The sequence below is a fragment of the Diaporthe batatas genome (genome assembly GCF_019321695.1).
Source record: "Diaporthe batatas strain CRI 302-4 chromosome Unknown Contig00015, whole genome shotgun sequence".
NCBI lineage: Eukaryota > Fungi > Ascomycota > Sordariomycetes > Diaporthales > Diaporthaceae > Diaporthe > Diaporthe batatas.
The window spans coordinates 376,537-397,742 of record NW_025408562.1 but is presented as its reverse complement, the minus strand read 5'-3'; the positions used below and the strand labels follow the sequence as shown (position 1 = coordinate 397,742).

The 21,206-nt window shown below is 57.5% G+C and overlaps 4 protein-coding genes across 4 annotated transcripts; 1 reads left to right on the top strand and 3 right to left on the bottom strand.

Moving 5' to 3' along the window:
• Positions 1–247: 247 nt before the first annotated feature.
• On the top strand, positions 248–2,995 carry KVR01_011394 (uncharacterized protein). The gene is made up of 2 exons (XM_044787152.1): positions 248–1,816; positions 1,892–2,995. The coding sequence occupies exons 1-2, from the start codon at positions 806–808 to the stop codon at positions 2,735–2,737; spliced, it is 1,857 nt and encodes a 618-aa protein (XP_044639769.1). The 5' UTR covers positions 248–805; the 3' UTR covers positions 2,738–2,995.
• A 376-nt stretch (positions 2,996–3,371) lies between these two features.
• KVR01_011281 (formate dehydrogenase (NAD+)) lies at positions 3,372–6,349 on the bottom strand. The gene is made up of 4 exons (XM_044785662.1): positions 5,373–5,736; positions 4,628–4,782; positions 3,639–4,506; positions 3,372–3,570 (listed from the first exon to the last, which is right to left on the bottom strand). Exons 1-4 carry the CDS (start codon positions 5,667–5,669, stop codon positions 3,547–3,549), a joined length of 1,344 nt encoding a protein of 447 aa, XP_044639656.1. The 5' UTR covers positions 5,670–5,736; the 3' UTR covers positions 3,372–3,546.
• Positions 6,350–7,986: 1,637 nt separating this feature from the next.
• On the bottom strand, positions 7,987–9,200 carry KVR01_011485 (uncharacterized protein; the record flags this gene model as incomplete). Its single annotated transcript, XM_044784245.1, has 1 exon — positions 7,987–9,200. The coding sequence occupies exon 1, from the start codon at positions 8,914–8,916 to the stop codon at positions 7,987–7,989; it is 930 nt and encodes a 309-aa protein (XP_044639860.1). The 5' UTR covers positions 8,917–9,200.
• Positions 9,201–13,926: 4,726 nt separating this feature from the next.
• On the bottom strand, positions 13,927–20,993 carry KVR01_011226 (uncharacterized protein; the record flags this gene model as incomplete). Its single annotated transcript, XM_044791022.1, has 5 exons — positions 13,927–15,888; positions 15,947–19,441; positions 20,237–20,296; positions 20,330–20,662; positions 20,697–20,993. The coding sequence occupies 5 exons, from the start codon at positions 20,991–20,993 to the stop codon at positions 13,927–13,929; spliced, it is 6,147 nt and encodes a 2,048-aa protein (XP_044639601.1).
• Positions 20,994–21,206: the final 213 nt, after the last annotated feature.

Sequence of the window (21,206 nt, the reverse complement as noted above, 5' to 3'; positions counted from 1 at the left end):
ACCAAGCATGCTGAGTTCCTCATCATGAGCCGAGGTACCGCGCACCTGAGTACCTCGTGTGCAGGGGTCACTACAACCTTCCACTTGTGCGCCCTGTCAAGCCCCTACGGAGCGCATACGTAGTTCAGGAGCTGCCGAAACGCCCCCAGGCCCCATGGCCGGGCACGGGCCTTTGCAAGGGGATTTCTGGACCACTCGACCTTCGTCTTGGCCTTTTCGGCTGTTCTAGCGCTGCAGGACCGGGGCACGTTGCGCCCCAGAACAGGGCCAGATATAGGCTTGATAGGCTCCCCCAGCCAGCCAGACGGCCCGGGTGGCTCTTGGCTTGGATGCTTGTTTGCCCACCTTTGGGCAATGCCTGCCGTGTATCGCCCGTCTCCTTTCCGCAACCGTCATCTGTCTCATAACACTCTGATTTCCGACCTGGCAGTCCTGGATACTCGCACATAGCAGACTTCGCTCGGCTCCTTTTTGGAACAGACTAGGCTTTGGGATTTCTTTAACGGTGCTTCTTTGTCGATACGACCTCTCCTGCCGCGCCATCTTGGCCTTGCTCCAACACGTGCTGTCCGCACCCTTGTGAGCAGATACGCCCGACCGCAAACTCGGAAGACGACGCCCACGCCGCGGCCTCAAGCAGAGCGCGAGAGGCGACGACAAGTTCCCGACAAGACTGATTTGTTCCGAACATGTTTGTCTTAGCTGGAACATTACAATAGCGGAAGCATTGGACTTGGTGGACCACGATATAACACCCAACCAGCCGGGTGCGCTCGGCTCGCACTCTTTCTCCTCCTCCTAAACGATGCCACCCTTGTACTCGTCGAACCTCCAAGGGCACACGCGCGACTCGCTGGAACTCGCGTCGCTCGCGAGTTCCGACCAGCTCGACACAGCAGAGACCGACTCGCGGCCCAGCATATCCTCGTCGCGGAAGCTGTCCCTCGAGCAGGATGACCCTCTAGACGCCGGCAACCCGGCCGCCAACGGCCGCCCCGGGGGCCACGGGCGCACGTTCTCCGTGTCCTCGGGCTTCGACTTCACCGCAAACCTCTTCCCGCTGTCCTCGACCACCGGCGCCGGCTACACACCCATCGGCGCCCCAGCCGCGCCGGCGCAGAGTGGCGGTCTGGGCGGGGGGTCCCTCGAGAAGAACAAGACCCTGACATATCTCAACGGGCTGTCTCTGATTGTTGGCCTCATCATCGGGTCTGGGATATTCTCGTCGCCGAGCCAGGTGAACGCCAACGTCGGCTCGCCGGGCGCCGCGCTCATCGTCTGGGTAATAGCCGGGATACTCGCCTGGACCGGCGCGGCCAGCTATGCAGAGCTGGGAGGCGCCATACCCCTGAATGGAGGGTCGCAGGTGTATCTGGCCAAGATATTTGGCGAGATATTCGGGTTCCTCTTCATGTGGTCCGCCGTGCTGGTGCTGAAGCCCGGCAGCTCGGCCATCATCTCCATCATCATGGGGGAATACGTTGTCCGCGCCGCCATTGGCGCAGAAGCAGAGACCATCAACCCCTGGATCAACAAGTCAGTGGGCTTGGCTGGGCTTTTCCTGGTGACATTTTTGAACTGCGTCTCGACCAAGCTCGGGACAAGGGTTAACGATTTGCTCATGTTCATGAAGTTTATTGCATTGCTAGGCGTCACAATTACGGGGGTCGTGGTCGCAGCCACTGGGTATTCCTACTCGGGGAAGCCGAACCTAGACTGGAAGAATCACGAGTGGTTCGAGGGGACCAAGACGGAGACTTCAGCGTGGGCGGTGGCTCTGTACGCTGGTCTCTGGGCCTACGACGGCTGGGATAACGTGAGTAGTGCTTCCGACTGATCGACCGAGTGACTAAGTCATCCCGCATCCCGCATCCCGCTGACACTGTCTCAGACAAATTACGTCGTGGGGGAATTCCGCAACCCAAGCAGGGACCTGCCACGGGTGATCCACACGGCCATGCCCCTGGTCATCCTCTCGTACGTGCTGGCCAACATCTCGTACTTCCTGGTGCTGCCCCTGGCGGCCACCAACTCGTCCAACACCATCGCCGTGCTCTTCGGCTCCAAGGTGTTCGGCCCGGTCGGGTCGCTGCTCCTGGCCCTGATCGTCGGCGCGTCGTGCTTCGGCGCGCTCAACAGCTCGACCTTCACGAGCAGCCGGCTCGTCTACGCGGCGGGCAAGGAGGGCTACATCCCGGCCCTGTTCGGGCGCATCGGCGCGGGCTCCAGCGCGCCCGAGAACCAGCACGTCTCGACGGTGCGCACGCGCAGCTGGCTCTCGGGCCGCCTGGGGCGGCTGCTCGGCGACGAGGACAAGGGCCTCTTCTTCACCCCGATCAACGCGCTGGCCCTCAACTGCGCCCTGACCACGGCCTACGTCGTCGTCGGCGAGTTCGACACCCTGCTCACCTTCTACGGCGTCGCCGGCTACTCCTTCTACTTCCTCACCGTCCTCGCCCTCATCGTCCTGCGCGTCCGCGAGCCCGAGCTCGAGCGCCCCTACCGCACCTGGATCACCACCCCCATCATCTTCTGCTGCGTCAGCCTGTTCCTGCTCAGCCGCGCCGTCTTCGCGGAGCCCCTCCAGACCCTGCTCGTCATCGCCTTCGTCTCGGCCGGCGTCCCCGTCTACCTCCTGCGCGTCAGGACCTCTGCGCCGCCCAAGCGGCCCAACCGCGACTACGACGAGGACGAGTCCGGGCCGTGGTGGAAGTTCTGGAGGCGGTGGCGGAGCTGAGAGAAGGGGAGGAAAATAAAACAAGAAATTCCACAGGAGCTTCCGCCCGGTGTCTTTGTATTTTAGGCTGCATTGTTGGGGGGGGGGGTTTCCGGCAGGTGAATTGTGCACATATAGAGATGCATCACCCCCCATGGCCCGCTGGGGCCCAAAAAAAGAGCAGCGGCAGAGAAGCCAACAGGAAATATGATGTACTTAATATTTTTGGCACTATAATCAAGACGAGTCGGTGTGTAAAGCCGCGCCTTTTCTACCCTCATGAGTTGGACATTTGTTGAAATGCTCACTGTTTAAATATGGTGGGTCTGCACATTTAACCCGCCCAAAGTACTTGGATTCGACCAGTTGACGCTACGTGATGCCTGGGTATACTGACAATCTTGACAAGTTGGCTCGAAGTCATTTGCCGACGCTGAAAGAAAGCCGCCATGTAATGAATATATTGTGCCAGACGAAAGCTGCGGCAGGAGAATATCTTCCAGCTCACCGTCGCTCAGGTAAGCCTGTCTCATTGTTGCGGTTGGCTGTAAGCTACTTGTTTACAAAATTGTACTTAGGAATATGGGAACCGTACATAGGCCAATGCTTCCATAAACGCCCTACCCCTTGAAACATGTCACCAGTGGTACTGTTATTTGTTACTTTAAAATTTTTATTCATTTATTTCGTTCATTTACCTCCAAACTATATGAGGCGTGGGAATCATAGCATCGTCATCTTCCGATTATAAACAAAATAACCTTCCACCGAGCATGCCGTCCAATTCATGGCTCGAGATTACCGCTGGGAGCTCAAACTTGACTCCTCATTTATTTCTTGGCGCGCTGGCCGTACTGTGGAGAGGGTTAGCATTCGGTTGCGGGTGTCACATGAGAGGGGGAGGGCGGGTGCGGAAGCTTACAGCCTTGGTGGCATAGTCGCCGTTGGTCACGATGAGATCCTCGGGCCGGTAATCGAACTTGCCAGTCAGGTACGACTCCAGGATAGCCTTGGTGCCGTCGGCATAACGCTTCTGGGCATCGAGGGAAGTACCGGACATGTGAGGAACCATGGCGTTGCCGCCACCGAAGGGGTTCTTGGCGTAGCGCAGGACGTGGTCCTTGGGCGCGGGCTGTGGGAACCAGACGTCACCACCGTAGCCACGGAGGTGGCCGGACTTGAGGGCATCGGCGACGTCCTCCTTGACGACGATAGCTCCACGGGCGGTGTTGACGAGCCAAGAGCCGGGCTTCATCTTGCTGATGAGATCCTTGTTGAACAGGCCACGGGTCTTCTCGTGCAGAGGGCAGTTGATGGTGACAACGTCACACTGAGCCAACATCTCCTCGAGGTTCTCGACGCGGCGGCAGCCAATCTCAGCCTCCTTCTCGGGGCTCAGGGGCTGGTAGTCGTAGTAGAGGAGCTCCTTGCAGTCGAATGGCTTGAGACGGCGCAGCACACGCTCACCAATACGGCCAACAGCGACGGTACCGACAACCTTGCCCTCGAGGTCGAACTCGTTCTTGGCGGCCTCGGCGACGTCCCAATCTCCACGCTCAATCTGCTCGTGGGCGGGAACGAAGTTACGGACGAGAAGAAGGATGGTCATGACGACGTGCTCGGCGACGGAAACAACGTTGGAGCCGGTGACCTCAGCAACAGTGATGCCACCGTTGGTGGTGTTGGCAGCGTTCAGGTCGACATGGTCGGAGCCAATACCAGCGGTGACGGCAAGCTTCAGCTTCTTGGCCTTAGCGAGACGCTCGGCGGTCAGGTAACCAGGGTGGAAGCTATGAGATTGTGGATCAGTTTGAGTGCTTCACAAGCCAAGTGAAAGATATGAATGACTAGCAGAAGTGGACGGCCGGACAGCCGAGGGCTGAGCAGCCAGAGGAATGGAATGAGACTCACGGAGTGGTAATGATGATCTCAGCGTCGACAAGCTCCTTGTCGAAGGTTGAGTTCTCACCCTCCTTGTCAGAGGTGGTGACCAGAGTGTGGCCTTGGTCCTCGAGCCACTTCCGGATTCCGAGCTCGTTCTGGGTGGTGCCAAGCAGACCGGGGACCTGGGAGCGGGAGGATTATTGTTAGCGATCTGCGCTGCACTTGTTTTCCCCAGGCCGCGCCCAGACGCGGCAGCCGCTTCTCCAATCGAGCACCCCGCACTTCCCCAACTGTGTGTGTGTGTGTGCGCGTGCTGCAGCTTTTTCTCCAGCTACCCGCCGCAACGGGCGTAGAGGTGTAGGAGGATCGACCCGCTCGTCCATGCGATTGACGTCCACAGCACGCAGTGAGGGAGAATCGACAATCGGATCGAGCGTGCGATAGATCGCCCACAACCACCAACCTCCGACCCCTGCTCTCTACCACGAATGCTACCCCGCAATTCTGTAACCAATCTACCGGGCCACAGAAAAGCTGGCCGTCTTCCGTAGTGTGTAGCATCGCGTAGTAACGCTGAGCAAAGCACGCAGCGTATAGACTAGCCCGGGAATTCGCGTTTTGGGAGAGAGAGGAGATCGGGGGGTTATCTGCAGGGGGCGATTCGCTGCGCGTTCGCGCGGACCCGAAGAGACGAGGAGCTGCTGTCGGCGGACGGCGCATTGGGGGCTCCTGGGTTAAGACACAGGAAGAAGGAAATATCTGGTCTGCTTACCTCCTCGGCGTGCTTGCCACCATCGTACAGGACCATAAGCACCTTGACCTTTTCACGGGGGAAACCTGTCAGCGACCGGATCGACGTCAGTGGTCCCAGCTTGCTCCGGCATATTGAGCCTGGCAGAACTGGCGAGTTTGCGGCAGCCTGTCGAGATGTGACGCCCCCAGACCGAGAGGCAGAGTTCCTCAAGCTGGAGACGGCAGAGGCGGAAGCTAGAGAGCTCAGGCCTCTGCTGCGCGAAGCAATGGGACCAAGTGAGCGGGCTAGGGGACGAGATGCAGAAGTAAGTACCATTTTGGCGGTTTGTGAGGCTCAATTGATGTGTAGAGAAGAGGATGAGGGTGAATTGGATGCGTTCGAGCTGTCTGTGAGAGGTCAATATGGGCGAGCCTTGGGAGGGCGAGCTGGTCTTATAGGTCTCGCGGGACGATGGCCGCGCCTTCCTGGGTGAGAGGGATGCTCGGGGCTGGGTCGGGTTTACTAACGATCAGGCCAGACAAGGCAATGACAAGGTTAATTCAGAGGTATGATCTGATTACGACACGATCATCTCCCAAACAGGTCTGGGAAGGAGCAGGGCCAGGTATTTATGTGTGTCCCAGGGGAGGTCCGATGTAAGGATATGCAAGGGGGGCAAGGAGGAAGGAAGAGGTGAGTCTCTCTCTCTCGCTCCTCCTCCTCCTCCTCTCACACAGTACACCACACACGTACGACACGTTCGTTCTCGTGTGTAAGAGATAATCCGGTAGTCCTGCGCTCAAGGTTGGCTGCATGAGCTTGGGAGAGGGCCATCTGACCCGGATCCCTGTGCAGGAGCTGAGGAGCTGGGTACACGATACCAGAGGTGCACCCTGATGTCTGGGTGGCGGGAGCCGGTCCAGAGCTTGATAGCATGGCGTACATGGCAGGTGTCGTTGAGGTAGTGGTGACATCAAACGCCGACATTCAAGCGGCCTGGGTGTGCCTGGATTCTCCATCCTGCCAATGCCATGTCCCAATGCCATACCCAGTCAGCACCAGTCTGCCACTTAAAAAGGGCGGGTCCTGGCCCCACCCGAGCTCTGTATGGTGGATCTACTACGTACTACGTATCCGTACTCCCGACTCCGTGCCTGACCCATGTCTCTGTCATGGCCAGCTCTTGTTGCTGCTCTTCATCAACCACACGCCGCACCCGCACCCGCACCCGCCTCGCCTGGCCTGGCCTGGCCGCAATGCATGTCTCTGTTCAGCCGGAGCAATGGGGTGCTGGCACGATACAAGGCCAAGCCAGCCTCGGTCTCACTCGATGTGCAGCAGAACCCATGAATGGCCACGACCGGCGAGACTGTCGCCGACCCCGCATGGTGCTGCCCTCGAGTTCCTGGGCTGTCTGGGGCTGCCTGGTTCGCCCTGGTGGTTTCGGCCGTGTAGTACTACTGGTCACCGGTCGCGGCTTGATGCTCGATGAGGAAAGATGTCGGCCCCTCGGGGTCTGCCTGTCCTGACACCGCCGGCGCGTTGCCATGGCGTTGGCGGTCGTTTCTCGGGCATCGCTCGGCTTCCCCCCGCTCCCAGGTTCTGGCGGAGCTTGACGTCGGACAAGTGGGACGGCAGGACGGGGCTAAAAGAGAAATGTGGGGTAGGTAGCTGGTAGCCCACCCCTCCACCCCTCCAGTCCTCTGCTCATTTTAGTACAGTTAAGCTAGACTCGTTAGCTAACAACAGGTTGTCCCCATCCAGCCGTTCAGTCCTCCACAGCGCAGGCTACCTATGCTGTCAGCTTGACACTTCAAGGTTGTTTTATAGTATGTGCTGTTTCGGTGGTCTAGCCCATGCAGCAGCAGCATCAGCCACACTCCTTCTGATGGCACGGTACCATCCATAGCAGACAGACAGACAGACAGACAGGTCTGCATATTGTAGGATATGCGGGCATGAACCAAGCGTGTGTGATATGCCACGCGGGCTGCATACAAGGCACACAATGCATACACACGCACACATACACACACGAGAATAGCAGTCTACTGGGTGCTGCACTTGCACCCCGTACTCCCTTACCATTGGGACCCTGCATGGTCCATCCCATCTTGCCAGGGCTGGACTGGGGCCAAGCATCCAAAAAGCTTGTCCGCCAATTGGACCCCCATAGGAGGAGGCTGTCTGACTTGCTCAACTACCGCCGGCGTGTCATGCTCGCGGCGACGGGGAGGATTGACAGCCCGTGAGACACTGGTAACGGCAATCGGGATGGCAATCGCAGAGGCAAACAGATACATAACACACCGGTGCCGCTGTGGAAACACAGGCGGCAACAGAGGCGGCACAGAGGTAGGAGGAGGAAGGGGAAGAGGTAGAGGTCACGCCCTGCCACCCACCAGCGGTGGTGTTATGTTAGTAAATACTACTCCGTAGGGACTTGAAGGAAGTCGTGCCAAAAAGTATGTTTACTCGCAACCGCCTAGTCTAGCTGCTAGAATGGTAGAAGTACCGGATGTATTTACAATGTGCCAGAAGTACCAGCCCCCAACACCTGGGCACCTTCCCAGACAGCTCCCGAGGTCACGTCCGCCTCCCCGGCTCCCCCCAGCATGTCGCCTCACTTCTTCTTCTCTTCATATCCCCCCTCCTACTGCGAGGAGAAGCCAAATACCTTTGCAATCCCACCCCACGGCCTCGCCTGCCTGCCCTTTCTCCTCGCCTTGACCAGCAGGAAGCGAGGGATCACGCCCTCCACCCAGTCCGGGTGCTTCCTCCCGGCCTGGTTGGTCGCGCCCCACTCGTCCATCTTCTCGACCTCGAACCCGGCCTCGCGCATCGCCTCGAAGTACGACGTCAGCGTGCGGTGCTGCTTGATGACGCCGTTGACGATCCAGTCCACCGACCGCACGCCCTCGGTGAAGTAGCTGTCGACGGTCCACTGGTCGACCTCCTCGCCGCCGTCGGGCTGGGCGGTGCTGTTGTTGGTGTTGGTCCTGGGGGTGCGGATGAACTTGGGGCAGGTGGGTGCCGTCAGGAACGGGTGCTCGATGGAGTAGACAAACACGCCGCCGGGGACGAGGGACGAGTGCGCCTGGTGCATCAGGCCGGCCAGGTTCTTGACGTAGTGCAGGGCCAGCCCGCAAAAGACCAGGTCGTAGGTCTCGGCCGCCAGCTGCAGCGTCTCGAGGTCCACGCGCGTGAACCGGATGAGCCCGTCCTCGACGTCGTCGGCGCCGACGCCCCTCGCGCCGCCGCCGCCGTACGCGCCGAGGCCCAATGCGGAGGTGGTCGTGGTGGATGTGGTCTTGGGCCCTTTGGTGAGGCCCTCGGCCTTGCGCAGCATGTTGACGCTAATATCGCAGGCGTCGACTGACTTTGCGCCGCGCGACACGCACCACCGTGCGAACCAGCCCTCGCCGCACGCGAGGTCCAGCACCCTCTTGCCGTTGAGGTCGTGGGGTAGCATCTGCAGGAGCTCGGGCCATTCTGAAGCTCCTTTCTCTCCTTCCTTAGCGCGAGGGTACTCGGAGTAGAGGTCGAAAAAGACAGGGTCGTCGTAGATGTTCTGAGGTGCCATTGTCTAGGTTGTGGTTCTCTTGTGATAGGTGGGTTGGTTTGCAGGTGGGCGGTAACCGCAGACTTTCTAGTGTTTCTACCGCAACAAAGGAAGTTCAAAGAGGGCCGTGATGTGTCGGTCGTCTGGTCTGGCTGACCATGGGTCGGTCTCAGGGATCTGATGATAATAGTGGTACGATGGACCTTTTTCACGGGTTTCGACTGACTTGTAATTATAGACAAACGGACAGTCAAACGGACAGACCTGCCGATCAACGAGCCACGACGCTCGTTTTTATAATTGACGGCGCTGACTTTTCTCCCCTGCGGCTGCGGCCCCCATCTCTGGACCTGACTGTTGCTCTTCCCTCATCCATCTACTGACTACTCGTCTAGCCTCAGATTTGGTGCCTTCGCTCTTTCCGTGGCTCCACGGGCTGAGGATGATGGTACACACGTCTCGCTACATTTGGCCTGTACGACTTGCCTGGGAGGCTGCGGCTGCGCATATCTTGGTTGATAACCGACCAGCTCGTCTGTGGCGCCTCGCCGGCCTGGGCAGGTCCACCCCCTTCCCCCTTCGTCCCCAGGAGAGGACGGGCACTAGGAAGGCTGCTGCTGCTGCAGCAGCGAGCGGGTAGCGGGTAGCGGGTACAATATCACGGGAGGGCGAAACTACTCTGTCTGGCCCTCGAGTCCCCCCATTCGTGGTGACCTCGCAGCGACGAGCAATGTACCGGCGTCCCAAGGTCACACGGGACCAGTCCAACCACGTTGTAGCCGCCATGGGAAGCATCCAACCGGGAGCCCCTTTCCAGCACCCACGCACCCACGCTCCTCCTGAAAGCCCTGCGCCGTCCGCAGCTGTGCCCAAAGGGCGGGAAGGATGGGGGGGGGGGGACCTTTGACTACATTGTAGCCTAGCCTCGGTATATGAAGGGCTAGCGGTACAACGAGATACAGTGTGCACAGCGCGGAACGGGCGACAGCTCGTGGCTCGGGTCGGTCAGGATGGTACTGTGTACAGGTCTCACATCACCAGACTTAGACCCCTTCCGGACGCGATCTAATCCTGCAGGGCTGCTGGATCTGAAATGCCCAGTTGCCTCAAAGCTGCGGCCCCGAGCGGAAATCTGTGCCTGGCCGTCCTGGCCGTCTGACCAGAGACAGGCTGGCAGGCTTGGTTGATTATGTGCGCTGAGAAAGCTTACATAGTTGGATCCTTGGGGGTCCCACAGACGAGTACGGCCGCCCATACACGAGACACAACCGAGCGAGGCGCAATAAGGTCAAGACGGCCCGCCCGCGATTCCTGCACAACAAGGAGAAGGAGTCGAGGAGGGGCCAGGATTGGGGGAAGGGGAGACTGGGGGAGAGACTATGGGAGACAAAGTGGGAATAAGAGCTGTAAATGTACGGCTGCCCTGTGTGGCGTGATCTTGATGGCATAACGTTTGGACGTTCTGACCGTTGGTGGCTTGGCCTTGACAGCACTTGCCTGTCCGCGGCTTGGCGCAGAAGGAGAAAACAAAAAAGTTGCCCGTAGCTGTCCTTTTCAACACCAGCCCGCGCACTCGAGCGGGCCCTGACAAGGTCGAAGAAGTAGCCCACGAGGCACCTTCCCATGTCGGGCGGTGGATTGCCCTGTTGGCTTGTTGGCTGGGGGGAAAGATAGAGAGAGCGGGGCAGGTACGATACAAAGGAGAACAACGCTCTCGGCACTCTTGTGCCTGTGCCTGTGCCTGTGCCTTCCAAGGGCTGGCTGTTTTACCAAAAATTCCAACCTCGCCAGCAAGCCAATATCCCGTCCTGTGCATCAGCCCTCAGCTCGGTCTTTTTTTTTTCTCTTGCCAGGATCTGCGCCCAAAGGACAGGGCCCGGCTCCAGAGTGTCGCTTGTGTGCACGCCCCCGAGAGCATCAAAAGACCCGAGAATTTGACGCACGCTGTCACGTCCGTAGTCGCTTACAAGTGGAACCAGAGCGAACGAGCAGTCAGTCAGTCAGTCAGTCAGTTAGCCAGTCAGTCAGTTCAGCCAGTCAGTCAGTCTAAACACGTCTCGATGCCATGCGATGTCTGCTGTTGGAATCGGCTGTTGGTCTGTCCATCAGCCCACGTATTGTATTCACAAGGCTCGATGTTTCGTCTCAAGCCAGTGGAGACATATGCTCTGACAGTGCCAGGCTGTCCCATGGGAATTTGAGTTTGAGCCTCCCGCCAACGACGAATTCCTGGCGCTGCTGCCCTGCTGCCCTGCTGCCAGGCTACCCGGCTGACAGACCGACCGTACGGAACAACCCACATAAATTGGGCTAGGGAATGATGGCTGGGTCAATCTTAACATCGGCATGTTCGTCGACCCCTCGGAGGAGTGGGTCCAGCACAAGGCCTGAAGACCAGAGGTCCGACCTCCCGACAAGCCGTAGATTGTGGGCCTGGGCCCCGTTAGTGTACAGGCAACGGCAGACACGGAAGGGATATCGACGGGCGATCGACGATGGTCCAACGGGTCTCGACCACTGAACGGCAGGGGACACATAAAGAAACCAAGAAAGAGATGTGGGGGGAAAAAGGCGAAAAGGCCACTCATCATTTTCCACCTTGGTGCCGGGCGTCGAAGCCCCACGACAGATGGCCAGGCTGGGCCCGGCTGGCTGTAGAACAACAGCAGGGATGGGTCCCGTCGTCAGGCCCGCCAGGCCCGCCAGGCCCGTGTATCGACAAACGGTGGAACCACGATGCCTGCTTCCACGGGTCTTTGTGTGCTACCGTAACGTTGACGTCGATGTGTCAAGTTGAACGCGCACGCGTGTGGGCCGCGACCACGACATCGGCCTAGCAGCCTAGATCAACTCCCTCCCGTCGCCGTCCCAGGTGAGGTGCAAGCTGTCAGGGGCCGTTGACGTAAATCTGCCCCATCCTCTGCCCTGACCCATCGACGGATTCAACGGATGCTGCACGTCGCCCGTCCACTCTTTGCCTCCCCGGCCGGGCTGCCAGCGCTGGCTCTGGTCCTCTTCCTGCGTCCCGCGCGCGCCCCCAACAGACGCGGTGCTGCAGCTCTTTACGCATCCGGCCAGGGCGCGAACGTGAGGCAGGGTTGACAGCTACGTATGTCTCAGCGGCGGGCAGCCGGATTGGACGGGGCACGGCCCGGAGCTTTGCTTTGCGGAAATGACGCCGGTCAAGGCGAGGGCGACAAGGGACGTGAGAAGAAGGAACAGAACATTGAGGGTGAGGTAAGAAAAGAAACAACACATACGCTCACTCGAAAAAAATTCGATCGAGTCAAGTCGCACCGAGGATTAGACAAGCCACGCGCAGATCTCCCTGTCAGCTGCGTGCGACCCCAACATTTGCAGATGACAGGAACAAGGGGGGCGGGTGGTTACACAACCGTTCCCTGCGCCAAGGAGGCTCGCGACCTACGCGGATGTGGGCGAGGGAGGCTACACGACTTTGACTGGCTAGCAGGCAGGCAGGCTGACAGGCACAGGAATATCACGGTATTAGGAGTCACTCGGCGTCCCTTGGCCTTTTTTTCTGGTAACATGGATATGTGCAGCTCGAGTTGCACGAAAGAATGGTGGGCAGGGGGTGTGAGAGAAGAGCCAGCAGAATGCACGGGAGAAGAGATCGTCGCCCTGCTTCTTCGCTGTCATGGGCAATAAATACCAGACTACCGCGCCACAGCAACGGTTACACCTGCCGCCGTCCGAAAGAGGGTTGGAAAAGAAAAAAAACCAGGTCGGCAGGTCGGCAGGGAGGGCAAAAGGAGGAAGGACTAAGAGAGCGAGAATGGAATAAGAGACAACAACCTTGGAAGACACACCGAGAAACGAAGATTTCAAGGACAGCAATGACAAAAAATCGCAAACACGAGGTTGTAATAGCCGAGCACGACGTCCCTGTCTCGGATGTTTCCACCGGGCCTTTGCTCGGCCTCGAGTGATGACAACTGGAACAGAGTACTGACGGCCTTCTAAGAAGGGCACACCACGGTGAGTAATCCCCACGTTGTTATCCAACGTCAACGTCAAACTGCCGCCCATATCGCCGATTTTGGGGGATGACAGAGCCGCCTAAGAGGGGTCTCAGCTGAGGTGAGGTGAGGCTGATACCGCCGTACCCTCTCCCCGGTGGCTTGTCACAGAGTGGCAGAGACATTCCTAAGGGGCGGTCACGAACCAGCCAACTCAAAAATCCTACCGGGCGGCCACTCCGGCCCGGTGAGTTGCCCCCCCGTCCCAAATCCTAAGCTTCGTCTATTTCTCGTCTCGCCTCCAGGCTTCTTTCTCGAGATTGAAACAAGATTGGAGAAGAGGGCAGAGCGCCCCCAAAGACGTTCCAAATAGAGCCACCACGAGATTGGCCGGCGAATGCGGCGTTGTCTAACCGCGGAAGCACAGGGTGTTGATCACCCATGGGGCCTAAGACGGGGTCGGCCGCACACACACACCCACTCATATACCCATCCGTATTACACCCCGGCCGGTGGAATGGCCTCGCGTCACACCCCACGTGGCTGCGAACTTGACAGGTCCTTAATCGAGGTTTAGTCGAGGGGGCGTTTGGCCCCCGACGAATCTGAGTGGTCTTTTCGTCTGTTACAGATATGTTGTCTAATGTAGTACGCTATGAGCCCCGAGATGCTCATCAACATCTACCCTCTCCGTCCTTGCTTCTGTCTGGATGCAGGTACGAAATGAAGAAAGCGAAACGAGAAAGAAAACAAAAAATACCAAGCAAAAATTCCATTGCGTCGAACGCTCAACGAAATGTGTCTCATCAACGCCGTGCTGAATGCCCCGTCTAGTGTGTGTACCTCCTGAAATCTCCACGCGAGCCCTGCCGTCAACCCGGAGCCTTGTCCCCCAACAACACGTTTCTGAATCCTCCAGGGCTGTCTTATGGCCTCCCACTCCCTCGGCAACGCCCTCGCCTAAGACCACAGTACATTCCTGTTGATCCCAAGTACCCCTTTGTACCCGCGCCGGCCAAGACCCGCCGGAAAGGTTCTGAGACTTCCGCGCCTAGTTCATCTTACTGTAAGGCGGCGGAGGCGGTAGTTGCTGCTGCTGCTGCTGCTCAGGCTGAGCCCCGTTGATGGTGACCGGGATCTGTCGCTGGCTGCCACGGCTATCTGACGCCTGGGCGGCGGCGGCGTTGGTCCACGACATGGCGCGCGACATCATCTTGGTGAAGTACTCCTGGACAAAGGACTCGGTGTAGTAGCTGTGGTTGGCGTCGTGCGGCCCGACGAGGTTGTGGGCGAGCTCGTGCGCCACGACGACGAACCACCAGATCCCGGCCTCGGCCTTGGTCGCCGCCCCCGAGGGGCCGGCGGCCCTCATCTTGTCGTAGTGCAGCTGCCTAAAGTACCGCAGGTTGCAGAAGATGCTGCCGTTCAGGTTGAAGGCGATGCAGGGCCCTTCCTCGTCGAAGTGGATCTGCAGCGCCGTGGGGGAGACGCCGTAGACGTCCGCGACGTCGCGCAGGAGCGACTCGAAGGTCGAGATCGCGTCCCCGTTGGCGGTCAGGAAGCTCATCTGGTCCGTGGAGAGCTCCCTGGAGAGGTACACCTTCATGCCGCGCGGCGCCTGTGCCGCGAAGACGATGTTCTGGGCGGGCTTGCTGTCGCAGTATGTGGCCTGCTCCTTGACTTCTTGTGTCTGCGGTGGGCTGAACACAGACGACGAGTCGTGTGGCCTTGTAGACCGGATGGCCTGCAGCAGATTATTCTGTACAACAGCTGGGCTCGTTACTCGGCCGCTGTCACCTGGACCTTGAGCCTGGGGCGCTGGGGGAGCGGGCTTGGCCTCGGATCCCGGGTTCGTGAGCAGCTTGTCCAACTGCTGCTCCGCTGCCCCGTCTCTATCCAGACCAAACTTGCGGGTGAAGTTTGAGAAGAACCCCTTGCTGCGCCTATCCTGTTGGTTGGGAGGTGGTGGCGGGAGCTCGGGCGTATCCTCGGGAGAATCAAACGCACCCGGCATCTTCGACGACGGCTCTGCTGGTGTGCGGGGACGCTGCTTGCTCTCAGCCTCGGCAGCAGCTTTGTTCTGGCGAGCCCAGTCCGCTTCTCTCTCCCTGATTCTCTGCTCCTCAGCCTCCAGAGCCTTGCGCCTCTCCTCTTCTGCCATCCGCGCCTCCTCGGCCTTCGCACGCAGTATCCTGTCAACATTGTATCCACGAGCCCTAAGATCTAGGAGACCAAGCTTCAGGAACGGCTCGAAGAAGAAGTATGACTGTTGATTGTGGCGTGTGAGGATTAGCGAACAGACGGCCTGGCCCACCTGGTACATATCCGGCTTCCCCTGATCAGCAGAGATGTACAACTTTTGTCCTGTGGCGGACCGCATGGCCATCGCTGACCGCTTCTCCGTGTGCGACTGGGCTTGACCCCGTAATGTGCGCCTAAGTTGAACGCTCTGGACGACCTCAACGGCCAGGTTCTTCTCCAACCATTTCGCGTCATGCTTGATTGTATCCCTCCGGATGTTTCGGTACTCGTGTAGGAACAACTTCGTGCGCTCTAGGATGTGTTTCCGCAACCATTCAGCGCCATCCTGGGATGGCATTGATCTACCGACACGCGCGTCCTCTTGTACCAAGCTACTGATTGTAGGAGAGCCCAGTGACAGGTAGAAGGCCTCTAGGGCATCATCTTCGGGAGCCGAGAGCAGATGTTCCTTGAACAGTCGGAAGCTGTAGAAGTCATCCGATATGACAATCTCACCAGGTGCGGCGAGCTGGGCATGTCGCATGGGTTCGTTGTACTCGTCATCTTCCGTACCCTTGTTCTTAGGGGATGGAACGTCCTTGAAGGCCAACAGCCATTTCTCGGTCTTCATCTTCCTGTAGAGATCTTTGTCTCGTTTCAGGGTTGGCAAGTCGCTTGCAAGCGATCTCAAGACATCTAGGTACTTCTCAGACGTCTGAACCGTGGTCCACAGCCGAACAGGCTCGCTGCAGGCAAATGTGGCGATCTCATGCTGTGTCTTGTCAGTCTCTGCATCGTAAAACCGAAATTAGGGGCTTTCTATATCTCACCTTGGTTGGTTCCAGCTTTGCTCCGCACTTGAGCAAGAATGCATTTGCCGTGCGACCAAAGTCGATAAAATCAAAGATCTCCCCGTACGTCGACGATGAACCAAGATAGACACTCTGGGGAGCCACGAGCGTAATGCTCTGAGACTGGGCTTTCTCCCCTGACGATTCATCATGCCGTCTCTTGCGACTGACAGGTACAAATGACGCCGCTCTCAACTTGGCCAGACTGCCCTCACCCAAGTCGTTCATTCGAGCAGTGAAGTATTCAAACAAAGTTATTGCAGAATCACGACTCTGTGGGGGTTTAGTAATAAGTCTGTATACACAGTTCTCGATCGGGGGATCACGAGGAACCCCAAATTTATTGGCATGCTGGTGGAGGTCCCTGGCCAGGATGTTGAAACCTAGCACAGAGGCTGATTCGTTGGTGTAGCAGGCAGAGGGTGGCACCAGCTGCTTTGCGTCGCCCTGCAATGGAAGGATGGCCTTGTTGGTGTTCGCAATGTTGAAGGCAACGTATCCATTTATCTGATGGTTTGCAATGAAGTAATTCCTGGCTTTTTCTCTCAGTGATTGGTCAGACGACGCCATCATTTCCACAAGCTCCGGGACAGAAGGATAAGGGCGCAACCCTAGGCTGTAGAGAAATTTGCCCTCCTTCGAACTGGCCCTGAAGCTCCCTGGTGGCCCAGGCCACTGCAGAAGAGGCAGCCCGAGAGCTCGAAGATCTGATTTGGGCTCGAAGAGATCAGATAGCTTGTATAGCTCCTTTGTGCCCTGGGTAGATTCCATGCCTGCCGGTCCAGCTTCTGCGGGACAAATCTGGGAGTTCTTCAACTTCTTCTTGTCCTCTGCGGGGATGTCATCCGTTACAGAAGCCAGATACTTGATGAGCTCCATATGGCTCCAAGGTTTGTGAGTTGTTTCCCCGGAAGGATTGAGCAGCCGCGAGAAAATGGTGTCCAGATCGAGTGTTCTTCGGACTCCCAAGGCGGACAGAAATTTCTCTTTGAGAGTCTGGCACCCTTCTATCGTAGGCAAGTCGTCAAACAGCTTTACTGAAGGGAAAAAGGATTCTGAAGGTTTCTTCATTCCCATCTTCGTCGGCATTACTGTGATGCCTTGTAGCAAAGACATAATAGTGTTCTTTGAGCCCAAACTCATGTTTTCCCAGTTTTTCGACAGGACAGTCAAGACTGACACGGCAAATTTGGGTGACTTGGTAATGTTTTCGTCCTCGGCCCGGCCGGGTGCCGTCTCTATCAGGAATCGCAGCCAAGGCACAGTCTCCAGTCGCTCCCAGCCTAGGGCCTGGAGCTGGGGTTCCGTGAGGTGGTTCGTGAATGCAAAAGGAATTGTTGTCGGAGGTATCGGCAGGCTCGGTGGAATTTTGTTGCTGATGAGATAGTTCTTGACAGAGGCCAGTGCAATGATTTCGCCTGAGTCGTCCCCATCCCCAATCGTGGCAACAGTCACATCAAAGAGACGCGACCTACTGCCGGGATCCAGCTCTCCACTCGCTGCCTTCTTGCTAGCCCAGCTGATGAAGTGTATCAGCTGGTCCTTGTTCAGCGCTTTCGCTTCCAGCTCCTGGCGGATATCGTCCGCGGTGATCCGTTGGATGAGACCAAAGTCCTCGAGCTTTCTCATAAAAACAGCGTCTTTCATCTCATCCAAGACAACTGGTATGCCGTTGACGAACTTTGCCAACTCGTCAGAGCCCATACGGACTTTAGTGGAGGACAAGACACCACGACTTGAAAAGACTTCGATCGATGCTTTCTGAAAGGCAAACCAGAATGACTCCTCGATGATCTGTCCAACGTTGGCGCTAGGGGTCGAATCCTGAAATGAATATGTTTTCAAGATGTGCAGGGCTTCGGGAATAAATTTCGCGACTTCGTCTTTTGTTGGTTGAGAGCCCTTGGCCCTCGCGTCTATGACCCTCCGGAGCTTCAGCTCCAGATCAGACATCTCATTGGCGAATGCCAGGCGTGTCATAATGCCAGCAACTCGGAGCATCTCGATGTTCCAATTCCTGACCCAACGGGCGTTCAAGTCGATGGCCTCACGTTCGACTGTGGGGATGACAGACGGCGCTGAGATGTGCATGCCAGCCCCCGTGGTTTGTGTAGTAGGGAAACCGATGAAAATCCTGCCACCGGGTTTCTTGTTTGGCAGTACTGACGCAAAGACATCGGCAGCCTTGGCAGCCGGGCCTGAGCTGGATGAATTTTCAGAAGCCAGAGTCTCGTCGTATGACGATGTCAGTATCGCCAACTTTGTCGTCTTGGGCGGTGGCTTCTTCGTGGCACGCTCCAACTCCGCTGCAAAAGAAGCAGACACCTTGGTCTGTATTGAGCCAGTCGTGACCTGGAGGAAGATGCTCGAAGTCGACTGAGCAGTGATATCCTCAGCAATTGCTTGTTGAACAGCGGCTTCCTCTTTGGCTGCCTTGCTTCTGTTTGCTTGCACAGCAGATGTGGCTAGCCTTGAGAAGAAGCTTCTTATGCTAGGAACGTCGGAGGCAGCGCTATCGTTGGACGCATTCGTTGCAGCCACTGGTTTCCAGCCGATAGCCCCCATGAAGGAGGCATCGATCTGGGCGCTGGTGCGGTCCACCATCGCCAGTTTCATAAGGCCATCACGAGTCTTGGTCTCCAAGTCCCTCGGAATGGGCACGTTGACACTCGGAGCGGTCTTCTTCTGTAAGGACAAGACCTTGTAGTCGTCAATCCAGAATTCGATGTTCTGCAGAGCCACAAAAGTCAAGCTTGTCGCAAGAAACTGGCTAATGGACAGTAGATTCGGAATTGGTGTCGTCGTGTTACGGTAATCAAGGACAAAAGCAGTGTCCTTTGTACATTGCTCCGGCGGCAGGACCAACTTTCTTGTGAAGAGGGCGTTTCCTTTCCAGTAGAAGGCCATGGCTTCGTTACCAGAGCTGACAAATGGATCCTCGCAGTCGGCGAAGACGCTGTAGAAGCCTACTCCGAAAGCACCGATCTTGGTCTCGTCCGGGTTGCCCTCAGCAATGCGCTTCAACCTTCCCCAGTCTGTCTTGGCGAATGGCTGGCCGTTGTTCTTCACAACTAAGCGACGAAGTGTGTGGTGAGCCAATGTGTGCTTCAGCAGTTCCGATCGGTTTGGCGTGGCAGGTAGAGGCGTCGTGGTCGAGGGCAGGGTCTCATAAGTGATCGAGACAGTTGTGGCCTGGGCATCGGCGGCGTTCTGGATGAGCTCTCGCAATGTCGTCCATTCTCCCGAGTATCTTGCCAGCACCTTGTCAATCAGTGCTCTGGTATCTACAGTGACGGCTTCTTCATCTTCACCAGCCGTCAAGGCGGTTGCTCGCAGCTTGGAGTAGTCCATCACGGCTACCACAGGCTGCGCCTGTTCGGAAGCGGCGGGACCGAGTTGCTGCAGTGTTATTACGGTATGGGTGGTAATATAGTCGCGAGAATCGATATCGGTGTCTGGGACAGGTACTCGGGTCTCGAGTGTCGTGGGAGTCGAGTCCCTTGTGTCAGCTTTACAAAGGCAGCCGAGTCGCGGCGATCTGGTCGGAGTGAGGGGAACGGAACACGCAGTCGGTGGGGAGTGCAACGCTTAGGACGAGGTAGAAAGAGTGAGAATTATGGTAAACAAGTCTAGTTCTCAAGGAATGTCTTTAGTCTATGGAAGAGTGAGGTAACAGGAGAGGTGGCGTACAAGGCTGCCGCCGCCTTGCGTTTCGTCCGTAAGTACGTACGTGACCTGTCGCCGCCGCGTGCCTGCCCGGGCGGCCACCAGCGTCATGCAGGAGGTGCGCCTACCCACTACCCTGAACTAGGGGTCCGCCACCCACTAGCCCCTGGGCTGGGCACGCGGACAGCCTTGCCCGCCTGCAGGCTGTGCAGGTCCGCCTTGCGCCCCAGTCCGAGTCTATCGAGCCCCGCCCCCTGGATCAGGCCTATTGCAAGCAGTCGCCTGTGTCTGAGTGTTTGCTGATGATGACCAAGAAATTCGCATGTATCTTCATGAACAATGGGATGTGAATAATTTCTGCGCCGAAAAAAGGCAAGATTGAACGCCGATCCTGAATGACCAGTAAGCAGCAATCGAGAAACGCTCGCATGCATAACTATCCACCATACCAGTCTAAAGCACTATCCTTCGAATTCGTCTACCCATGACCATAGCAGTTTTCCGGCCAACCACTCGGGGAGCCCTATACAAACTCCTAACATTGACACAGCTATCCTCCTGCAGCTGTCTCGGTGTCGGAAATTTAGAGTGCTCATCGATCACTCCGCCTATGTCCAGGGCTGAGACTCCTCCGTCTGTCTGGAGACCTCTGGCGACGTTCATCTCTCCCTAACCGCCGATGTTCCCGGCTTCGACTTCTGCTCCGTGTGGTCCCGTGGTGCCTATGCCGTCTGCGATGATCACCGTCCCGGCTGCGACTCCGGCTCCTGTGCGATCTGCGGTCCCGGCGTGAGGACGGTTCACCATCGTTGTCTCGGTCTCTCCTCCGGTGCTCCCTGTATCCTTCCCTGCTGCGACTTCGGCTTCGGTGGCGATGCCTGTGACGATGCTCGCGGTCACGACCTTCCCTCTTCCTCTCATCTCTGCCGTCTGATCGTCGTCCACGAGCTCCTTCGCTCTTCTCCGGTTTTGTGACTCGGAGTCCACCCTCTGCGTCGTCTTGGTCGCCGGTGACCCTTGATCCAGAGACTTCAATAGCGTTTGCCCCTGACTGATTCCGTACCGGGGGCGGCAGTCCTAGTGCTGCTGCCATTGCATCCTCCTCGGCCTCCTTGATTTTCTGAATCTCCTCCCGACGTCTGCGAGCCTTGGCCTCTTCCTCAGTCTCGTTGGAGTTGGCATCATCTGCGTCCGCTTTGGCATACCAGCCGAGGTCTCGTCCTTGTTGCCATCGCCCAACAGGTGCTTTCAGTGAATGGCCGAGATAGTTCTCCCGGTGCGCTGAGTTGGCGACGTCGTCCCAGCTGAAGTTGACGCCGCCTCGGGAGCCTGATTTGCGGATGGTCGACACCAGATCCATTCTGATGAGTGCGACCAACGAAATGAGGGTTGTCTTATGAGGGTGAGTAATAGCGCAGGTTACAGTTCGTGTGTTTGGCTTGGAGTGACGGATGGATGAGATAAGAATCAACCTTGGAAGAGAGAAGAGTCTCAAAATTCTAGAAGGTTAGAAGTAAGTGTTGCAGCATGCCAGAGCTAAATGGACATCCACCATCCCACTAGCGACCTGCAC